Genomic DNA, 16,965 nt, shown 5'->3' with positions numbered 1-16,965 from the left:
ATAGAATCATTAAGGTTGAAAAAGACCAGTAAGATCATTTAATCCAATGGTCCATCCATCCCCACCACAACCACTGACCAGTTCCTCAGTGCCACATTCACATTGTTCTTGAACAGCACCAGAGACAGTGACTCCTCCTCTCCCCTTAGCAGCTTGCGCCAATGCAACATCACTCTTTTGGAGAAGAAATTCTTCCTAATATCAAACCTGAAGGAAGGAAGCACTGGCACTGAACTCTGAGACACTTTTCAATCAGAAACTTTCAGTAGGCATCAAAACCACAGTAATAAGCCACGTAAGAACTAAGCTTTTTTCCTAAAAAAGAATTAAACAGCAGCAAAACACCCAAGGCAACTGTTGTATGTCATCTTTGGTCATTTATTTGCTATGAGTCACATTCTGAAATATAAGAAACACTCAGGAGAAAGTCTTTACAGATATCACCAATCTCTTTGTACACAAAGTTCATCGTTAATACACTTGTGTTCAGTAGTATCACTGCTGTCAAACAACAGGTATGTGTTGGAGAAGCTATAATAGTGAAATTTGGTGTAATTCTACTCCTTTTTAGCTACTTTTGATGCTTTAGCAACAACTCTGCATGCTACTATAATTCCAACTACATATCACAGCATGCTGTGCCTATTTTGTTTTTACCAAACATTATGCTATCAACAAGCCAACAGCTGCTCTGGGCAGTACTTGGTGTCTGTATGTGTAACAGCGCTGTTCTGCAGCTGCATGTTGTAGGTGGAGAATGTAGAGAAACTTACTAAAGGCCTAAGAAACTGAGGTTGGCTGAGGACAAACTTCTGTGAAGCACGCTGGCTTGCAAAACATGGAGGGATTTTAAAAGGAGACAGTTTAATCACTTAATAGAGCTCACTTCATTGTGATCATGACTTAAAAAATTGCTATTCTGGAAGAGAATAGGTGCTCTCTAATAAATGAGATGAAGCACATAATCTTATGTCAAATATGATGGAAATATATTTAAGATTTTTCAAGGATATGTAGTCTGCAAACACGATTATATCTAAAATTGAATATGTATAAAACTGACCGACGTTAAGAGCGTAATAGGTGATCCTTACTCAAACTGAGAGAACATAAGGGAAAAATATGCCATCGTATAATTGAAGACTGATACTGTACATCAATAATCTCTAAGCTAGAGTTAGATGTGGAATATTATGATATAATTAAGGAAAATTTTTATACAGCTGACATACTTTTCATTCCTTACAAAGTATGTGCACAGTATTTCTTTCATCACATCCTTCAACAGGGAATACTGAAGTTTGTTGATCGTTAACTTCACACACAACAAAAGCTTTCTGAGTGTTGCTTTTTCACTCCAACTCTTTCACTGTAGGAAACGCAAAAAGGCACAAACAGAAACAAATTCAATAAGAACTGGCCCTCTATTCTACCAGAGCAGGCTGTTCTGCATGCACACATAAAAATAATAATCGGTCATTAATAAAGACTAAACATTTGTAAAAAAGGTCTGGTTTGAAGACCAACCCAGTCTGAGCATCTTCAGTAGATTAATTGCTATGAGATCATATGTCTGCTGCAAAGACTAAATGGAAGTTTTAGTGTGCTGCAAGCCAGCTGCATCAATGTAACTTATTCCTCCTAGTCAAGCAACATCAATTTCAGAAGCAGTTATTATCCACACCCTTTCTTTTAATGTTCTTTTTTTTTAAATAATATAAATCGCTACTATAAGAGAACTGGAAATGTTGCTAATTAGTACCTTTCCTCTGAAGGCTAAGATTCTGAATTATTCCTGATCTTGTACTGAATCCATTAGAAAAAATAAAATCAGTTGTCCTTATTCTAAAGCAGCATTTCCTTCTCTTCCTTAGGAAGGGAAAAGTTAATCTTCCACTAGAAGTGTATATTCTCAGATTTTAGTCTGATCTAAATTTGTACCAGATCTCTACAAAGATGCTTGGCAGAAGGATAGTCATTGCTGTATAAATCTGTGACAAGAGTTCTCTAAAATACGCAACTCTTCCACACACCCAACCTCTCGCAGCACAATTATACAGCTCAGCTGCTGCATGAGCCTCAGTACCTTTAAAGAACAGCACAGGATTTTCTCTATTTCTTAATTAATTAAAAGGACCATCTGATAGAATATGTAGCATACAATACTAAATTAGGTTAGAGGATTAGTTTGGAGGATTTATCATGTGTAGTTTGCATGTATTCACAAAACAGAGAACAAAATTCTAACATTAAATGGGCTGTAATTTTTAAGGAGATTCATACTTAGTGTCAGAATCTGATGCCCAGTACATACTTAAACTGTCTTGTCTAATCCTTAGCAAATTCCTCCGCCAACACAGCTAGATTTATATCACTACTACTACCAGCATCTGGATTGGAGAAATCCCAGGGGTGTTACCAAGATGACTTTATGCACTGCCAACATATAGGATTTATCAAATCACGGCAAGCCAGCATGAGGCAGAGGAGAGCTGGTGACATCATCACTCATGCTGAAGGTGCATTTGGTCCTTTACAGCATCACTGGCCTGCGGGGCAGGAATTGTAAAGCTCCAGTCAGTGACACCCACTAAGATGCCGAATAAAACCCAAGTGCACAGGCCAGACTCCTCAGGTTGGTCTGCATAAACAAATGTGGCCATTAGCGCCCTGTAGCATCATAGTGTACTACCAAACTAACAAAGACAAGGGAAGTGCTACCACACTGATTCTATAATTGAAGTTTTATTATCTTCTGTTTTTAATTTTACAAGACGTGGTTAGGTAAGATGCAGAGAAGACATTTGTTTTCCCTGCATTTTTGTTTACTGAAAGACAGTTAGAATATTGGTTTTGTTAAAATGCAGTAAATTATGTAGGTATGCACTTTTCTAAGGGAAAAGCTGCTTGTTAGATAGTGTGTAACTCAGTTCAAGGTGTTCTACCTTTAGAAACCAAACTCAACTATGGCACCAGACTGGCGACAAATATTTGCAAGACAGAAAAAGTAAAGATTAAAACAACACAGCACCTCCTGAAGTGCTGTCATGCATCCAGAGATGTCTGACAGTGAGAAGGTATTGTGAGTGGACAGATTTTGCCTAAAAATTGCATTGAATCAATGCATCTGACTTTCAAGTCCCACTAGAAGAAAGTATTGATGTAATGGATGATAATAACATGTGCGGCTGTGACATCTCTACTTCAGTGACCAGAAAAAGTATCAGCCAAATATCGTAGGTTAGCAGTCATGATTTAACCTGGTTATGGAAGCTACCTATGGAAAGGATTTAAGCAAAGAGCTAATTTGCCTTTACCACAGTTTCCAGAGTTGCTAATAAAGCCTTCATCTGTTCTCCAGGAAAACCACACATGTATGCAGATACCTCTTCAATAAACTGTGGTAGCTTTTGGAAAGTTTCTAGCTCCTTAAAGAATGTATCTACTAACCAATGTGCAGGAAATGTATCTTCCATCTTATGGCTATCAGCAGTCATTACTAGAAGCATACTTGAATGAGCTACCTCTCTGAGAGTTAAAGTAAAAGGTGAAAACAGATTATAAACAGAACAAAAATTGAGCAGCATCTTGTTAAATAAAACCAACCACAACTCTTTTTGCTGACTGCTGACATCTTGTTGTATATGTTTGTTGAAACTTTCAATTTTCTCTTCTGGAAGAACAATGTTCAGAAGTTCTTGTTTTACTGGCAGGGACTGAACATAATCCAGTGGCAATTTTCCATTGGAGTCCCTGTGCTGTAGAAGGACTGGTCCTGAAGGAAAAATACAAATATTAATAATAACATGTTATGTTTGGCAGCTGAGCAAGATGTTAATGTTTTGGGTTGGTGAGGTTTTTTTTGCCAGAAACTAGGAGTCTCTTTAAATTCCTTTTTGCACTAAGTTATCTTCACACAACTGATGAGGTAGAATTAGCAACACAATTTAGATGCAGAGAAAAACATTATAACAGTTTCGTTATGATATTTTTATGATTTTCTCCCTGGCTTTCCTATAGTGAAAAAATGAAGAATTATTATATAGAACTGTAAAAGAAGTTAAAATCTATCTTATCCTAAAATTTCAAGTTGCAACACACAGCATATGTAAAAAGTTAGCTAATGTTATTACTGATGCACATGATCATCAAGGATTTTACAAGGTAGGTTAATTGCTGACACTGTCTGAAAATTAATGGCAATTTACTATGATGGTCTTTACCTTCCTGGGTGGTGTGGCCAACCTGGTATTAGGCTATGCAGAAAGGTAAACCATTGAGATAGGAAGCCTAGTTTTTCTTAACTAAGGTACAAATTCATTCTGAGTAGGTTTCTGCAAAAATTAATTATTACCATAATAAGTAGATTTAAAGAAAGGGAATGAGACATGTCTTACTTGTTCGGATTATAGTAAATTCTTTCAGCACTTCCTGTTTATTAGTACAATGAAGCTATTAAACAGATTACAGTATGTCTTATAAGTTTAAGAAAAGCCATATAAAAAAATGAAGTGGGATGAAGCAGCTTTAGGTGATACTTTTCAAAGGTGAAAACAACATAAATCTGCTTATGTAAATCTGGGTTACTATGCTAAAGCAATGATGCAATTTTATAACTTTATGCTTTCAGAAATGTATTTTAATTACTAATTAATTACAAGTTTTAAAAATTACTAATTAATTACAACACATGACATATCTCCATTACAGGTCTTAGCTTTGCTACGATTGAAGTCGCAGATATAAAACATAACTTCTGCAAGTTAAGGACTTCTTAAGGGAAAGAAATGGAAGAAGCTATTGCTTAGATATATTCTAAGTTACTGAGCTGACTAAACACAGACTGAAAGGGTAACATGCTTTCTACCCATAGTCTTGTCAGCTACTTGACAGGCCAAAACCCTGAGTATGACAAAGGCAAAGATAAGGGTGAATGCAGCCTTATAGTTGCCAGAAAACTTTGATGAATGCAAGTGCAAGTAGAGCTCTTCCCCTAGGACAACAGGATCCTATTCCTCACAATAGCCTAGGAAAAATGCACATCTGTCAGTGCAGTGCCACTTCCAATTGAGGAGCTGGGCTTAGGGCGGTATTGGCTATTGCATCACTTAGACCGATGGAACTGAGCCCGGTATTGGCTTGGCATGTCAGATGCGTGGCTCAGTAGATACACAAAACACCTGGGAGCTCCAGAACTCAAGCTCAGCAAACACAGAGAGGTAGACCTGCTGAGGAATGTATCGATCATGAGCCAGTGCTTGCAAACAGACAGAAATAGCCTTTAGGGGGCAGGAGAAGACTGTAAATACAGAGGGTCATATGCCAACAACGAAATAAAATTTTGTTTCTGCAGCTTAATTAAGTAATAGGCCATCTAAATACAGTGTATTACTTTACCTTAAGGCTAGAAACAGAATCATCTTTATTGAAAAAGTTTAGACTCATCATATCATGCAAAGAGATTAAATTGACACAGTAGGTCAACAGTAAAGATAGTGCAAATTGTCATTTTAGTAAACTAATTAAAGAATTTCATATTGAAGATCAATCTTCTGTTTTTTAAAAACAAAATGTGTTAATTATCTTGATACAAGATATTTTGAAATGAGATACAACCAGTTTCCTGTCACTGAAGAAAAAATACTGTTTAAAATATTTACCATGGGTCCACCTAAGGGACAATGTGTTTTTCTTAGAAACTAAGACATCCCTCCCACTATTATCCCTAAACAGCAGTTACCACAATTACAATATAGATCCCTTTCTTAAACTAATTACCAAGCTAATTGTGTTCTTCAAAGACCATCTCATTAATTTTCATAAATGCTAAATAACTTTATATTGAAATATGTGATTATAAAGAGATTTAGTGATCTATTTTTGCATTATGGTAAAAATAGGTCAAAATAAAAGAAAATCCTTAGCTTTGCTTGGTTACGAGGTAATTTTTATCTTCATTAGTTACTTAAGAGGATATAGTTACAATGCAAATGGAATAAAATGCAGAATAGAAACATTATCGTCTTGGAAAAAAAAGTGAAATCTCTCATTAATTTCATATTTGGCTGATCAAGATAAATGTGAGAACAGTACCAAGGTACCTTGGCTTGAAAATATTTTAAAATAAATGTTTCATACTAACACTTTGTTTTACATAACTATTAATCAAAGCACCACAAACTTCATAAGCCCTTAGAACAGGGTTATTTCCCTAACCCAGGTTAGCATAAATGCACTCACCCCCATGCCGAAGCAGCAGCTTGCCAATTTCCACATGTCCATTTGACAGTGCATCATGCAAAGGAGTCACCCCGTCCACTTGACTGAGCAGGTCTACCTCTGGACAACGCTGCAAAATTTCACTGACACACACTGTGCTGCCATGGTTACAGGCTTCATGCAAAGGCGTCCAGCCAGCATAGTCTGAATTATAAATCAAGGGAAGTTTTAAAACAGCAGAAGTAGTATTAAAATGTTAATAATGTAGTTCATTAGACAGCAAAACATTTTACTTTTTAGTATTCATTAAGGTCAAAGTGGTAAACTGAAAAGCATCTGATAAAAATTAAATGGTATTTTAAAAAATTGGTAGGAAATGTGATGTTAAAACACATTTCAGCTATAAATTAATCTTCCAGCCATTTCTGGTATGAAGTCCTTATTTTGTGTTATTTAGAATAATGCAATGTTTGCAGTATAAATGCAAACTTTATTCACAGAAGTATATTAATACACTTCCTTATCTGGATTAATTTCTTAGTTCTGTAGAGAAAATGAATAACTTACCTTTAGAATTAATGTCTATTCCAGGGAAAGAGAGAAGCTGAATCAATCTCTCCACTTTGTTTCTTATGCAAGCTCCATGCAGGGCTGTCTGTCCTACCATAAAAAATTAATAGATTACACTAGACTAGGCAAGATAGCAACTACAGAAAATAATCAAAGTGCCTGGAAGTAGGAGACCTGGCTATATGCCAGAAAATTCAATAATGAGTAAGATTTTCCTTTATCCTGTTTAACCATCTTTTAAGAAAATCCCAAAAACAAAAGAACAAAAAACAAAACCAAACAAAAAACAACCCACAGAGCTTCTGTTCCACCACAGATCCAGCAATGAAATTGTATTGCAAATGGTTTAACACAGGAATTATATCCCCCCAGTTCAAGGTTTAAAGCTTCAATCACACTATAAAAGCACCAAGTGATCACAGAACACCAAAAACACTGGGTTTTAAAGCAATAAAACTTTAGAGTGCAGTTGCCCTCCCTTCAATTTATTCATGAACCTACGTTAAAATGTATGGTTCTTTTTACACAGCATTTATAGCTTAATTCAAATGAATGTTTCTGGCTAAGCACGAGTGCCTCTACACACTCAAATATAATTCAGAACTTCAAATCCGTTAACAGATGGTTTGCTGTTTCTCAATAGGCTGTCTGACTTGGCTACAGTAGCAAGGGAGGGGGGAAAGAGGGAGAAACAAATGAAGGGGTCCTAATAATAATAATAATAATAATAATAATAATAATAATAATAATAATAAAAAGAAAGTCCTCTGAAAAAAAATTCCTAGCCTTAGCATCGCATAATGCAGAAGTGTGAAAAACTGAACATCAAGAAACTGAGAACTGCTGGTTGTATGTAAAAACACAATTAGTCTCCGCATGATAAAAAGTTCAGACCCATTCTGAACACTGTTTTGCTTTCACTACATGATTAGGTTTGAACAAGAGCCAGAGAAGAATCTTGATGCCAGGTGAAAGATGATGCAACAAACATCTTAGAAATGAAAAATATCTCAGGGTAAATCCCTCGGCATTTGCAATGAGATTAACATAGTGTATTTTGTTATGTCAATACCTTCATTATATAAATCTGTCAGCTTCATACTCATTCTTTCAACAGTAGATACTACTTAAATTTTGGCAGGGAAAGAATGAAAAAAAAAAAGCTTTTTTTTTGCTTGCTTTCTTTCTTTTTTTTTTTTTTAACACCCTAGTCCTTCAGCTCACTTTTCTTTCTAGAAGACAGCCTGTAATAATTCACATCAATTTTACTTGCAAAAGCAATAAAGAGAAAGCGAACCAATTTTAAAAATGCATGGTCTGGCTCTGTTACTGAAGCGCTCTTAAATCCCAAAAGAGAGTGAGGTTTTTTTTCTCCTTCAGTGTTTGTTATACAATTCTGATTATAATTTTTTGAACAATCCCGGGTTGCTTTCACCAGATTTTGCTAAGCCTAGGTGTCATGATTCATATAGCTGTGTTTTGAGTGATACAGCTAAATTTCTGATGATAAAGATGAGAGTTCTAACAAGTACCTCATTCTGTTGAGGTAAAGCCTCATGTAAAGCACAATTTATTAGATCTGTGTAATAAGTAGGAACTGAATGAATTACTGCAGTGCTGTTTTATTCCTTAGGTACTTGGGTTCCAGTATAGCTAAGACAAAAGCCAAATGCCTTTCATAGTCTGGGCTGAATGCCTAGAAGAAAACAGTCCATATGCTTAACACAGCTATGTAACGTAGCATACTCCTCAGTCTTTGTTCACAAAATGTCTAGGACTGAAAGCGGTGAAGACCGAATTATACTTTCAAATCAGAAGACGTTGATCCTACCAAGCACAGGTTGAGGTGGATTAGCAAAGTAAGACGGGCAAGACTGGAATGAGCTCACACAAGCTGTACACCGTATTTAATATCTAGGGGGGGAGGGGAATGAAGAAGGCAGCTTTATTCCACCATATATACAATTCTTCCTTTCAAACAGACATTGAAAAAAAGGGAACAAGAACCATATGAAAATAATTTTTGGATGTAAGCATTCATTAGGTCAAGATTTTTTAATCTGAAACCATCAGTTCTAACCATATAAAGTCTCCAACACAGATTAGATACATGGAATACCTTTAGCATTTCTCTTGTAAAAATGCCCCTCTTCAGCCCAAGGGGAACAATTCTCTTTGGTGTCTGAAGCCTTGGCTCTCTTCCTTGTACAGCACTTACTGTCTCTGAAAAAAGAGCTAAGGGGACACATCTAAAATCTCCACTTCATATCTTTTATGTATGTACTTAGTGCCTTTAAAGTATATAAACATCAAACTTAGACTTACGCATTTCAGAGTTATTTCTAGAATGTCCTAATGACGTAATTTTCACATCATTTAATTATAACTGTATTTAATACAGCAATAAAATTAAATTATCTATAATTAAACTTTTTTAAAAGGCAATTTTGTGGATTGTTCAACTTATCTGTGTATCCTTTACATCAAATATTGGGAAAATATGACTACTTTCGTTTGTGTAAGTTGAGAAGGAGGAATGGAAGGAAGGGGGGATTCCAGCCCAGAGGTTGGACTACAGGTTTAAATCTGAGCTTTCTGTCAGCTGTAGTAATTTGTAAACAACAAAACAGGTCATATAAAGTTCAAGAAATGTGTCAGGTCAGAAGCTGTCCCCCAGAGCAGAATAAAATTGGTGATGTTACAGGCATTACTTACGGTAGATCAGGCAGCACTTTGACTTGGTTCTGCTCATCACCATTTAGCATCTGTAATGCCCTCTGAGGTGCAGGGCATGGCCAATGCCCTATTTTCCTTTTTTTATGTACTTTTCTTGTCTCACACATCCCTGCCTCCCGCAAAGCAAGAAAATAGGGACCGACCTGTTGCAAAAGTAATATTTTAATGTAATTAAAAAGTAATTAACTTTTTGATGTAGTCTTTTTTGCTGTATTTCTTGTAAAACTGCCACCTACCACCCACACCCTATTTTGCACCTTATTTTTTATAAACATGATCCTTCCATGACTTGTAAGGATCTTGAATTGTATAGTCTACTGTAATCTTTATAGATTGCTTAATGTCATCTCTGTAATTTATTTATTTTCTTAACTATTGTTGTAATTCACTCCTGTAAGCTGGCCTCAGTGGTGAGTAAAGTGTCTGGAAAATGGAAGATTTTAGATTACTTTTTTTTCCACAGGTAAGATTTTCATCTCTTTAGCTGGACGTAAGACTGAAACAAAGCTAACTGATTCTAAGCTACTTAATGGAAGCGCGTACAAGCTTTCTTCTCCCAGTCCACGAAGAAAAACCCAGGGAGCAATATGGCAAAGAATCACTCCCCTCTTTCAACCCTTCTAAGCTGGAAGCTGGAATAAGCTTCTTGACACTATGAAGGGAATAAGCTAGTTAGTTAGCTTTATGGTGCTCTTTGTAGAAGTTTTGGCTTTTTTCTAGCAATACAGAGCTTCCAATCCAACCTTACACCTCTTTTTAAAAAGTCATGCAAGTTTTTTGCATAGTCCTGTGAGGGAAATCATTCAATAACTACACAATCATTAGCTTTCATTAAAGAAGGCTTTGAGTACGTAAGAGATCACTACAATTCTGCAAGTCACTTGCTGTAGAGGGACTTTTTACAGGCACTGTACGATTATCAACAGCAAGTAGGAAAGCACTCTCTGGATATACTGAAAAATACAGTTGATAAGATGCTGTGTGAAAGGAAGGTGCAAAATTGGACCAAGTTGATACCTGTTGTATGGAACAGGAATGAAAGAATAGTCGTGGTAAGGAAAGCCACAAAGATCACATGAAATATTTTCAATCTCTTCAAAATTTTTTTTCATTGAGAAGCAGAGATTGATCAATAGTCATAGTAATACTAAAAACAGTAATTGTTGCTGTGTATATGTTGACAACATTTGTTAAATACTAGATCTTGTTGGTTATTTTTAAAATTTTGACAGTCTTCTGTTCATGTTCTGTTTCTATTAATAAAAAATAATCTCTGTTCGGAGTAAATTCCTGTAGTTTGAGAAAACTTAGGTATGCAGTAATTTATAACAGTATAACTTTGTCTTTCTTTGACTTTATCTATACAATTTTAGGTCATATAGCAAGTTATGAATTTCTTATTCTCATTAGTCTTTACCATTAAGGTTACTGCAAAGTGGCTCCAAATTAGGTCATGTCAATCCTGTGTGGTCTCCCTGACTTGTGACTATGGTCTTCCTGACAGTAACTGTGGGTCTGAAAATTCAATTTGTATTTCCTAATAAGCGATCACAGTTTGTGACTTTGAAGGCAAGATAAAGTCTACAAGTAGAAGAAAGTTTTTAAGAGGACAGATTCATAGAAATATACTCTGGTTCAGAATCACAAAATTCTGTATCTAGCAGCAAAATAATAGACTGTCACTTCTTCAAAAATCTGAAAGAAAAAAGATCCCTGAAAAACTATGCAATATTTTGCATTTTCCTTAATTACAAATATAATATTGCAATAAATGATTCACATCAAAGATTACTTTAAAAATCGCTGATTTTGACTTCTCATGATAGTTGCAACAGATTAATTTTACAATATGTTACCAATTCTTTAGCAAGAAAATTTCACCACTGTTTTGAACCCTGCCCTCAAGCAAAAAGAAACACAAATGCAGCAGTTTCCACAGGTAGAAGTGTATACATGCAGTGAACATGATTTCATACCACAAAAGAAAGATGTTTTCCAATACTTTAATTAATCTAATTATTTTTGAAGCGCTTAAGTGTGCTAGGTATTAAGGAGTGTAAGAATTACTTACTATTTTTTGAAGAGAAAGAGGTTCTGTAGAAATAGTTACATTTCTCTGTAAACACATTTTTTTAAAAACTGCTTCAGCAACAAACATTTGAAGCCAGAGGGATGGTATGGAACAAATGAACATTTTAATATCACATACTGAAAAATCTGGATGAAGGCAAAGAGAAGAGAAAGAGCCTTAAAATCAGTATATACAAACCTATACATGTATAGTCGTCTAGAATATATATCTTACTGATTTTTAATTCTTCAATTACAGATTTGTAAGTTATTCTCCATGAAATTTACAATAGTCTTATTAAAACAGATTTAGAATCATAGAATCATAGAACCACCAAGGTTGGAAAAGACCTAAAAGATCATCCAGTCCAACCGTTCACCTATTCCCAATAGCTCCCACTAAACCATGTCCCTCAACACAACATCCAGCCTTTCCTTGAACACCCCCAGGCTCGGTGACTCCACCACCTCCCTGGGCAGTCCATTCCAGTGCCTGACCACCCTTTCTGAAAAGTAATACTTCCTCATATCCAGCCTGAATCTCCCCTGCCGTAACTTGAAGCCATTCCCTCTGGTCCTATCACTAATGACACGAGAGAAGAGGCCGACCCCCAGCTCACTACAACTCCCTTCAGGAAGTTATAGAGAGCAATAAGGTCTCCCCTGAGCCTCCTCTTCTCCAGGCTGAACATTCCCAGCTCCTTCAGCTGCTCCTCATAAGCCCTGTGCTCCAGACCCCTCACCAGCTTTGCTGCCCTTCTTCGAGCCCGCTGCAGGGCCTCAATGTCTTTCTTGCAGTGAGGGGCCCAAAACTGGACACAGCACTCGAGGTGCGGCTTCACTAGTGCTGAGTACAGGTTTACCCATCACCTGACACGAAGACCAGCTATATAGAAAAGTCAACTTATATTTGCATTTAAAATGCAAAGAAACACTTCTTACTATGCCAAACATTCAAAAAAAAAAAAAAAAAAAACACTCAAAATACAGTATTTTAAAACTTATAGCTTGATTTTGAGATAAAATTATTCATTCAGTGAAATTGTGCAAGTGATTTAATTTAAAATTTCGCAAGACATAATACAAACACAATTCAGGTAAAAAAAAAAGTAACATGAAGAAAAAAAATCTGTCTAAGTTATGGACAGGAATTCTATATTAGAAGTGATGTTATGCAAATTCCAACATTTTTCAGATGAACCTATCATCAGGCTTATCTTTGGCCTATCTCAATTTTTTTTCTTTTGCTTTGTTTTGTTTTTTAGAACAGGAATGGTGGATACTGAAGCACACTGTATTGCCGTAGTGTTCTTCTGAGAATTGCTCACACAGAAGGTTATCAACTAACACAATGAAACAGAAGAACAAGTTTTAAGGGTACAGATATCTTCTACTCCAAACTGACAGAATCTTACAAGAATTCTGCTATAATTTTTCATAAGAGCCATTGTCCAATCTGTAGGGATCACCATTTAGTAATTTTATTCTTTATATCCTATGAAGATTGTTTCCATGCATACTCTGAATGGATGAAGAAGCACATAAAAACACTGTTTTCTATTTGTAAGCAAGAAAGTGAGAAAGTAATACTGAAATTTATTTACTAGATTTTTCCTAATATATTTTCTAATATATTTCTAGAGCTATAAAGTTCTAGAGAAACTGCAAAAGCTATAGAACTAAAAGTACCATTGATATAAACACTGTAAAGTCCAACTGATCTGGTTTTTTTTGTTGTTATTGTTTTTAATCTAAGACACTTTATAATGTGTCTAAGAAATGTTATAATGTTCCCTAAGAAAGACCAGAGTGGAACTATTTGGCTAGAGAGTAAGATTTTAGTTTAATTTTTTTCAGTACAAATCTTCTCAAGTGTCCAGATAGAAGCACCAGCACTTTACATGAAGCCTATCCACACCTGTCTCTAGAGAAAACGATGACTGATCATATCCTGAAATCAGGATAAAGAGGTAGAAAAGCTGAGTTACAGTTTTCAAAACATTTTCAAATTAAAAACAAAACAAAACATGGAAATATATTTTGAATATGTAATAGAGAAACATTGAGAAGTTTTTCTAAGATTATTTCTTGTTCCAGTTGAGTTCGTCTTCCCTACGTGCTGAAACAATAGCTACTGCAGAGGATATCCCATTTAGTTTTAGTCATGACATTTATATTTATCTAGCATAATGTTTAACCCTGTCTTCTATTTTACATCAATACCTATAGAGATTTATTTAAAAGGACTTTAATCAGAAAGCAGTTCTGTTTAGTCTTTGCTTGGAAGAGACACAAAGCCTGCCACATACACACGGATATACACAGATCTAAGCTGTTTCCTGCATACATATGCATCACATTGTACAACTGCATGGCTGCAAAAGAAAGTAAAATATAACTTGAATGCAAACTGGGAATTTTAATTGAGGGCTCCTTAGTATATCTGATTAAGATTCTCAGATGCATTTCAAACACTCACCATCACAGGCAATGGCAATGTAGTGTGCTAAATCATCAGCTATTTGATGAAATACATTTCTGTCCATAAGCAAAGCTGAGACGATCCAATAATCCACTACAGTTCCAAGGATTGCATTTAATAGACAAGCTATTTCATGTCTGAAAGCCTAAAAGGAAAAGAAAAGAGTATCTAAGGACCTGTACTGTACAGTAAATTCATGCTGATAATGTAACAGTAATAACACTGGAAAACATCTTCAGATAAAAGCCCACTGTGTTGCCATATCTTCTTCACTGACATTTCTTTTTTCTGCTCAAAAGCCAACTGCTGAAACCGGGTCAACAAAACTAATTATGTCACTGAGGCCACATCAATTAAGATTTGGAGAAATACAAATTATTTTGAAACACAATTTCTAAAACACCATGCAAATTACAGGGATCTTATCCTCCTTGTTCTATCAGAATTCTCTTTTCCTAAAGTTACCATCACAAAATCAAAGGCCCTGTTGTGATCAATCACATATACCTGTATCAAAAAGGAGCCTGGTTGGAAAGTTGAAAGTATTACTCTCCTGCACAGAAAAAGTATGGGAGATTAGGATACTGTATTATGATTAAAAAACAAAACAAAAAAACAACACACAAAACCAATTAAAAGAGCAGCAGCATTTATAGAAGCAACAGAAGAAAGGACACTAACCTTACCATATTCTCTCCTGAACATGCAAGAAAGGCCATGCGCAGATAAAGAAAGCAAGGAAAAATGTATCCATTGTAGAGGGAACACATGAAATTAACATCACAAAATTAGCAGAACTACCTAAGTACCACAGAATCACTATGGCTACACTTCAGCACCTGCTGATCCACTGCATTCTGGAAAAAGAGAATGCATACTTCACAACAGTGAACACAATTTTGGATAAGAGGGAAATCAAGCCAAATACATGTTTATTGGTCAGTTTTTGACTAAGGAATAAGAAACAGAACTTTTCTGTCTTTTGTTGTGCTCTCACACCACAATCAACTGTTCTTATACTCTTTTGAGAACAAAACATGTTCAGGGTTGGCCTAAAACTTTGAAAGTATTTCCTCAGCAGCTGGAAACCGACAATGACTGAAGAAGTTTTAGCTTCATCAAGAACACAGACAAAGCCAAAAGAGATACAGATGAGATTTATCATAAAAGGATTACAAAATCCCAGTTGACATGGGAATTGCTACCATGTGCAACAAAGCTTCATCATGCAAATAAATAGCTTCTGCTTTCAAACTCAAGAGGCCAAATCTTAAAAAGTCAAGTCACTTCTATAGCTTTACAACTCTGTAGTTGTTTTAAACTTGCAGTTTTCCTTAAATTTAGTTGATATTGTAATGATCAAATTGAAATAAAGAAAAAAATACATAAAACAAAAACTTTCAGCAACAATATTATTCGAATCTACGAATAAATTCATAGAAAGCTGAGTGATCCCTGTATGCAGATCAGTAACAAAGTAAGTTCAAAAGAGCCACTTAGTTATTTGTACACATACAAAAGATATTTAGAACATTGTATCAAAACTCTTATTCTGAGCAGAAAAAACAAGTCACTCATATAAATAACATAAGTTTCTTTGCTATTGCCAAAGGCAATTTTGGATAAAGTAAAAATACTTTTACGTGAGAAGTCTTTGTTTAATCCACGATTTAGTTAAATCATGTGATTATTGTTCACTGGAACACAAGACTCCAATCAGCCAAAGTCGAGAATATTTGCAAACCACCGACTTTGGCTCTACCATTTATTATTTGTCTTTTAAACAAACATGAACCCAGTTAATTTTTAATGCTTTGTTCCTTTATATATCATCAATGAAATTGTTTTCAAAACTACTTGATTGTCTCTCTTTTCCTTATAAAAAAATACTTTTCTAAAATTCCTAAGAATAATGAACTATTACAAACAGTAGTTCAAATTATTCCGAAAACATTCTTAAAAGAACTGCAGTTTTATTTTTACTTACAATACCCAAGTGGATCGGATTGGTACTAACTTCATTTTCTTCACAGCAGCCTCTGTGGTGCTTTGCTTTGAATTTGTTCCCAAAACAGCATTGATAACACACAGTGTTTTTCCAATTTCCAAGCAATGCATGCACAGCATCAAGGCTTTCATATTTTTGTAATACCTGCTTGCAAGGCTAGGGAAGCTAACTGGGAAAGAAAGCCTTGATGCCTACTTCCTGGGGACACACAAAGGACTGGGAGAGGACACAGCCACAGGAGATGACCTCATCTAACAAAAGGTATGGTCCATAGCTTATGACATCATACTCAACATGAAAATCTTGTGGGGAAGAAGAAATGGGGACATCTGGAGTTACAGCATTTGTCTTCCCATGTAACTGCTATGCGTGCGGAAGCCCTGCTTTCCAGGAAGCTGCTGGGTGCACGTCTGCCAATGGGAAGTAATGAATTAACTCCTTATTCTTCTGTGGTCATATGCACACCTTTGCTTTACTTACTTAACCATCTCTGTAACTTCTCATGAGTTTTATTGCTTTTGCCCTTCCATTTCTCCCCCCTCATCCGGCTGTGGGGAGAGTGGCTGTGCAGGAGCTTGCCTGCCAGCTGAGGTCAACCTTTTGCACCATACTTAGCTAGCTGAATAACATTCAGTTAAACAATTTTTTTTTATCAAAGCCCTCTTCTCTGTTGTTAGTGTTGAGAATCAATACTATCTCATCAAGAAAAAGCACTGAAGTGGCAAGAGACTGTTGACTGTGTTAGTTGTATCAGTACAACTGACGACTGCTATTTGGCAAAGGCAATTCCTGTACTGCTGTTACATTTAATACTTTCTTCAGTCAACTACAGTGCTCCAGCGAGAGAGGTTTTAGTACACATAAAAGTTCTCATTGGAAA

General features: G+C 35.7%; 1 protein-coding gene across 3 annotated transcripts in view; it reads right to left on the bottom strand.

Annotated features, from left to right (window-relative positions):
- Nucleotides 1-360: 360 nt before the first annotated feature.
- Nucleotides 361-16,965, bottom strand: part of SLF1 (SMC5-SMC6 complex localization factor 1) — a 42,713-nt gene continuing 26,108 nt past the window's right edge. Inside the window, exons 11-18 of one of the 3 annotated variants that reach the window (XM_042866280.1) lie at nucleotides 14,075-14,222; nucleotides 11,597-11,742; nucleotides 9,505-9,668; nucleotides 8,909-9,024; nucleotides 6,787-6,879; nucleotides 6,241-6,423; nucleotides 3,607-3,775; nucleotides 361-1,369 (exon numbers count right to left, since the gene is read on the bottom strand). In XM_042866280.1, coding sequence (XP_042722214.1) covers nucleotides 1,318-1,369; nucleotides 3,607-3,775; nucleotides 6,241-6,423; nucleotides 6,787-6,879; nucleotides 8,909-9,024; nucleotides 9,505-9,668; nucleotides 11,597-11,742; nucleotides 14,075-14,222 — 1,071 coding nt within the window. In that variant the 3' untranslated portion in view covers nucleotides 361-1,317. Of the gene's footprint in view, nucleotides 3,776-6,240; nucleotides 6,424-6,786; nucleotides 6,880-8,908; nucleotides 9,025-9,504; nucleotides 9,669-11,596; nucleotides 11,743-14,074; nucleotides 14,223-16,965 lie in introns of all 3 variants that reach the window. The other 2 variants (XM_042866278.1, XM_042866279.1) reach the window with 2 other exon arrangements.

The sequence above is a fragment of the Lagopus leucura genome, unplaced genomic scaffold, assembly GCF_019238085.1.
Source record: "Lagopus leucura isolate 7727_CA_CO unplaced genomic scaffold, USGS_WTPT01 Super-Scaffold_810, whole genome shotgun sequence".
Lineage (NCBI taxonomy): Eukaryota > Metazoa > Chordata > Aves > Galliformes > Phasianidae > Lagopus > Lagopus leucura.
Note: the sequence above shows the minus strand (reverse complement) of the source record. Positions and strands in the feature narration are given on the sequence as shown.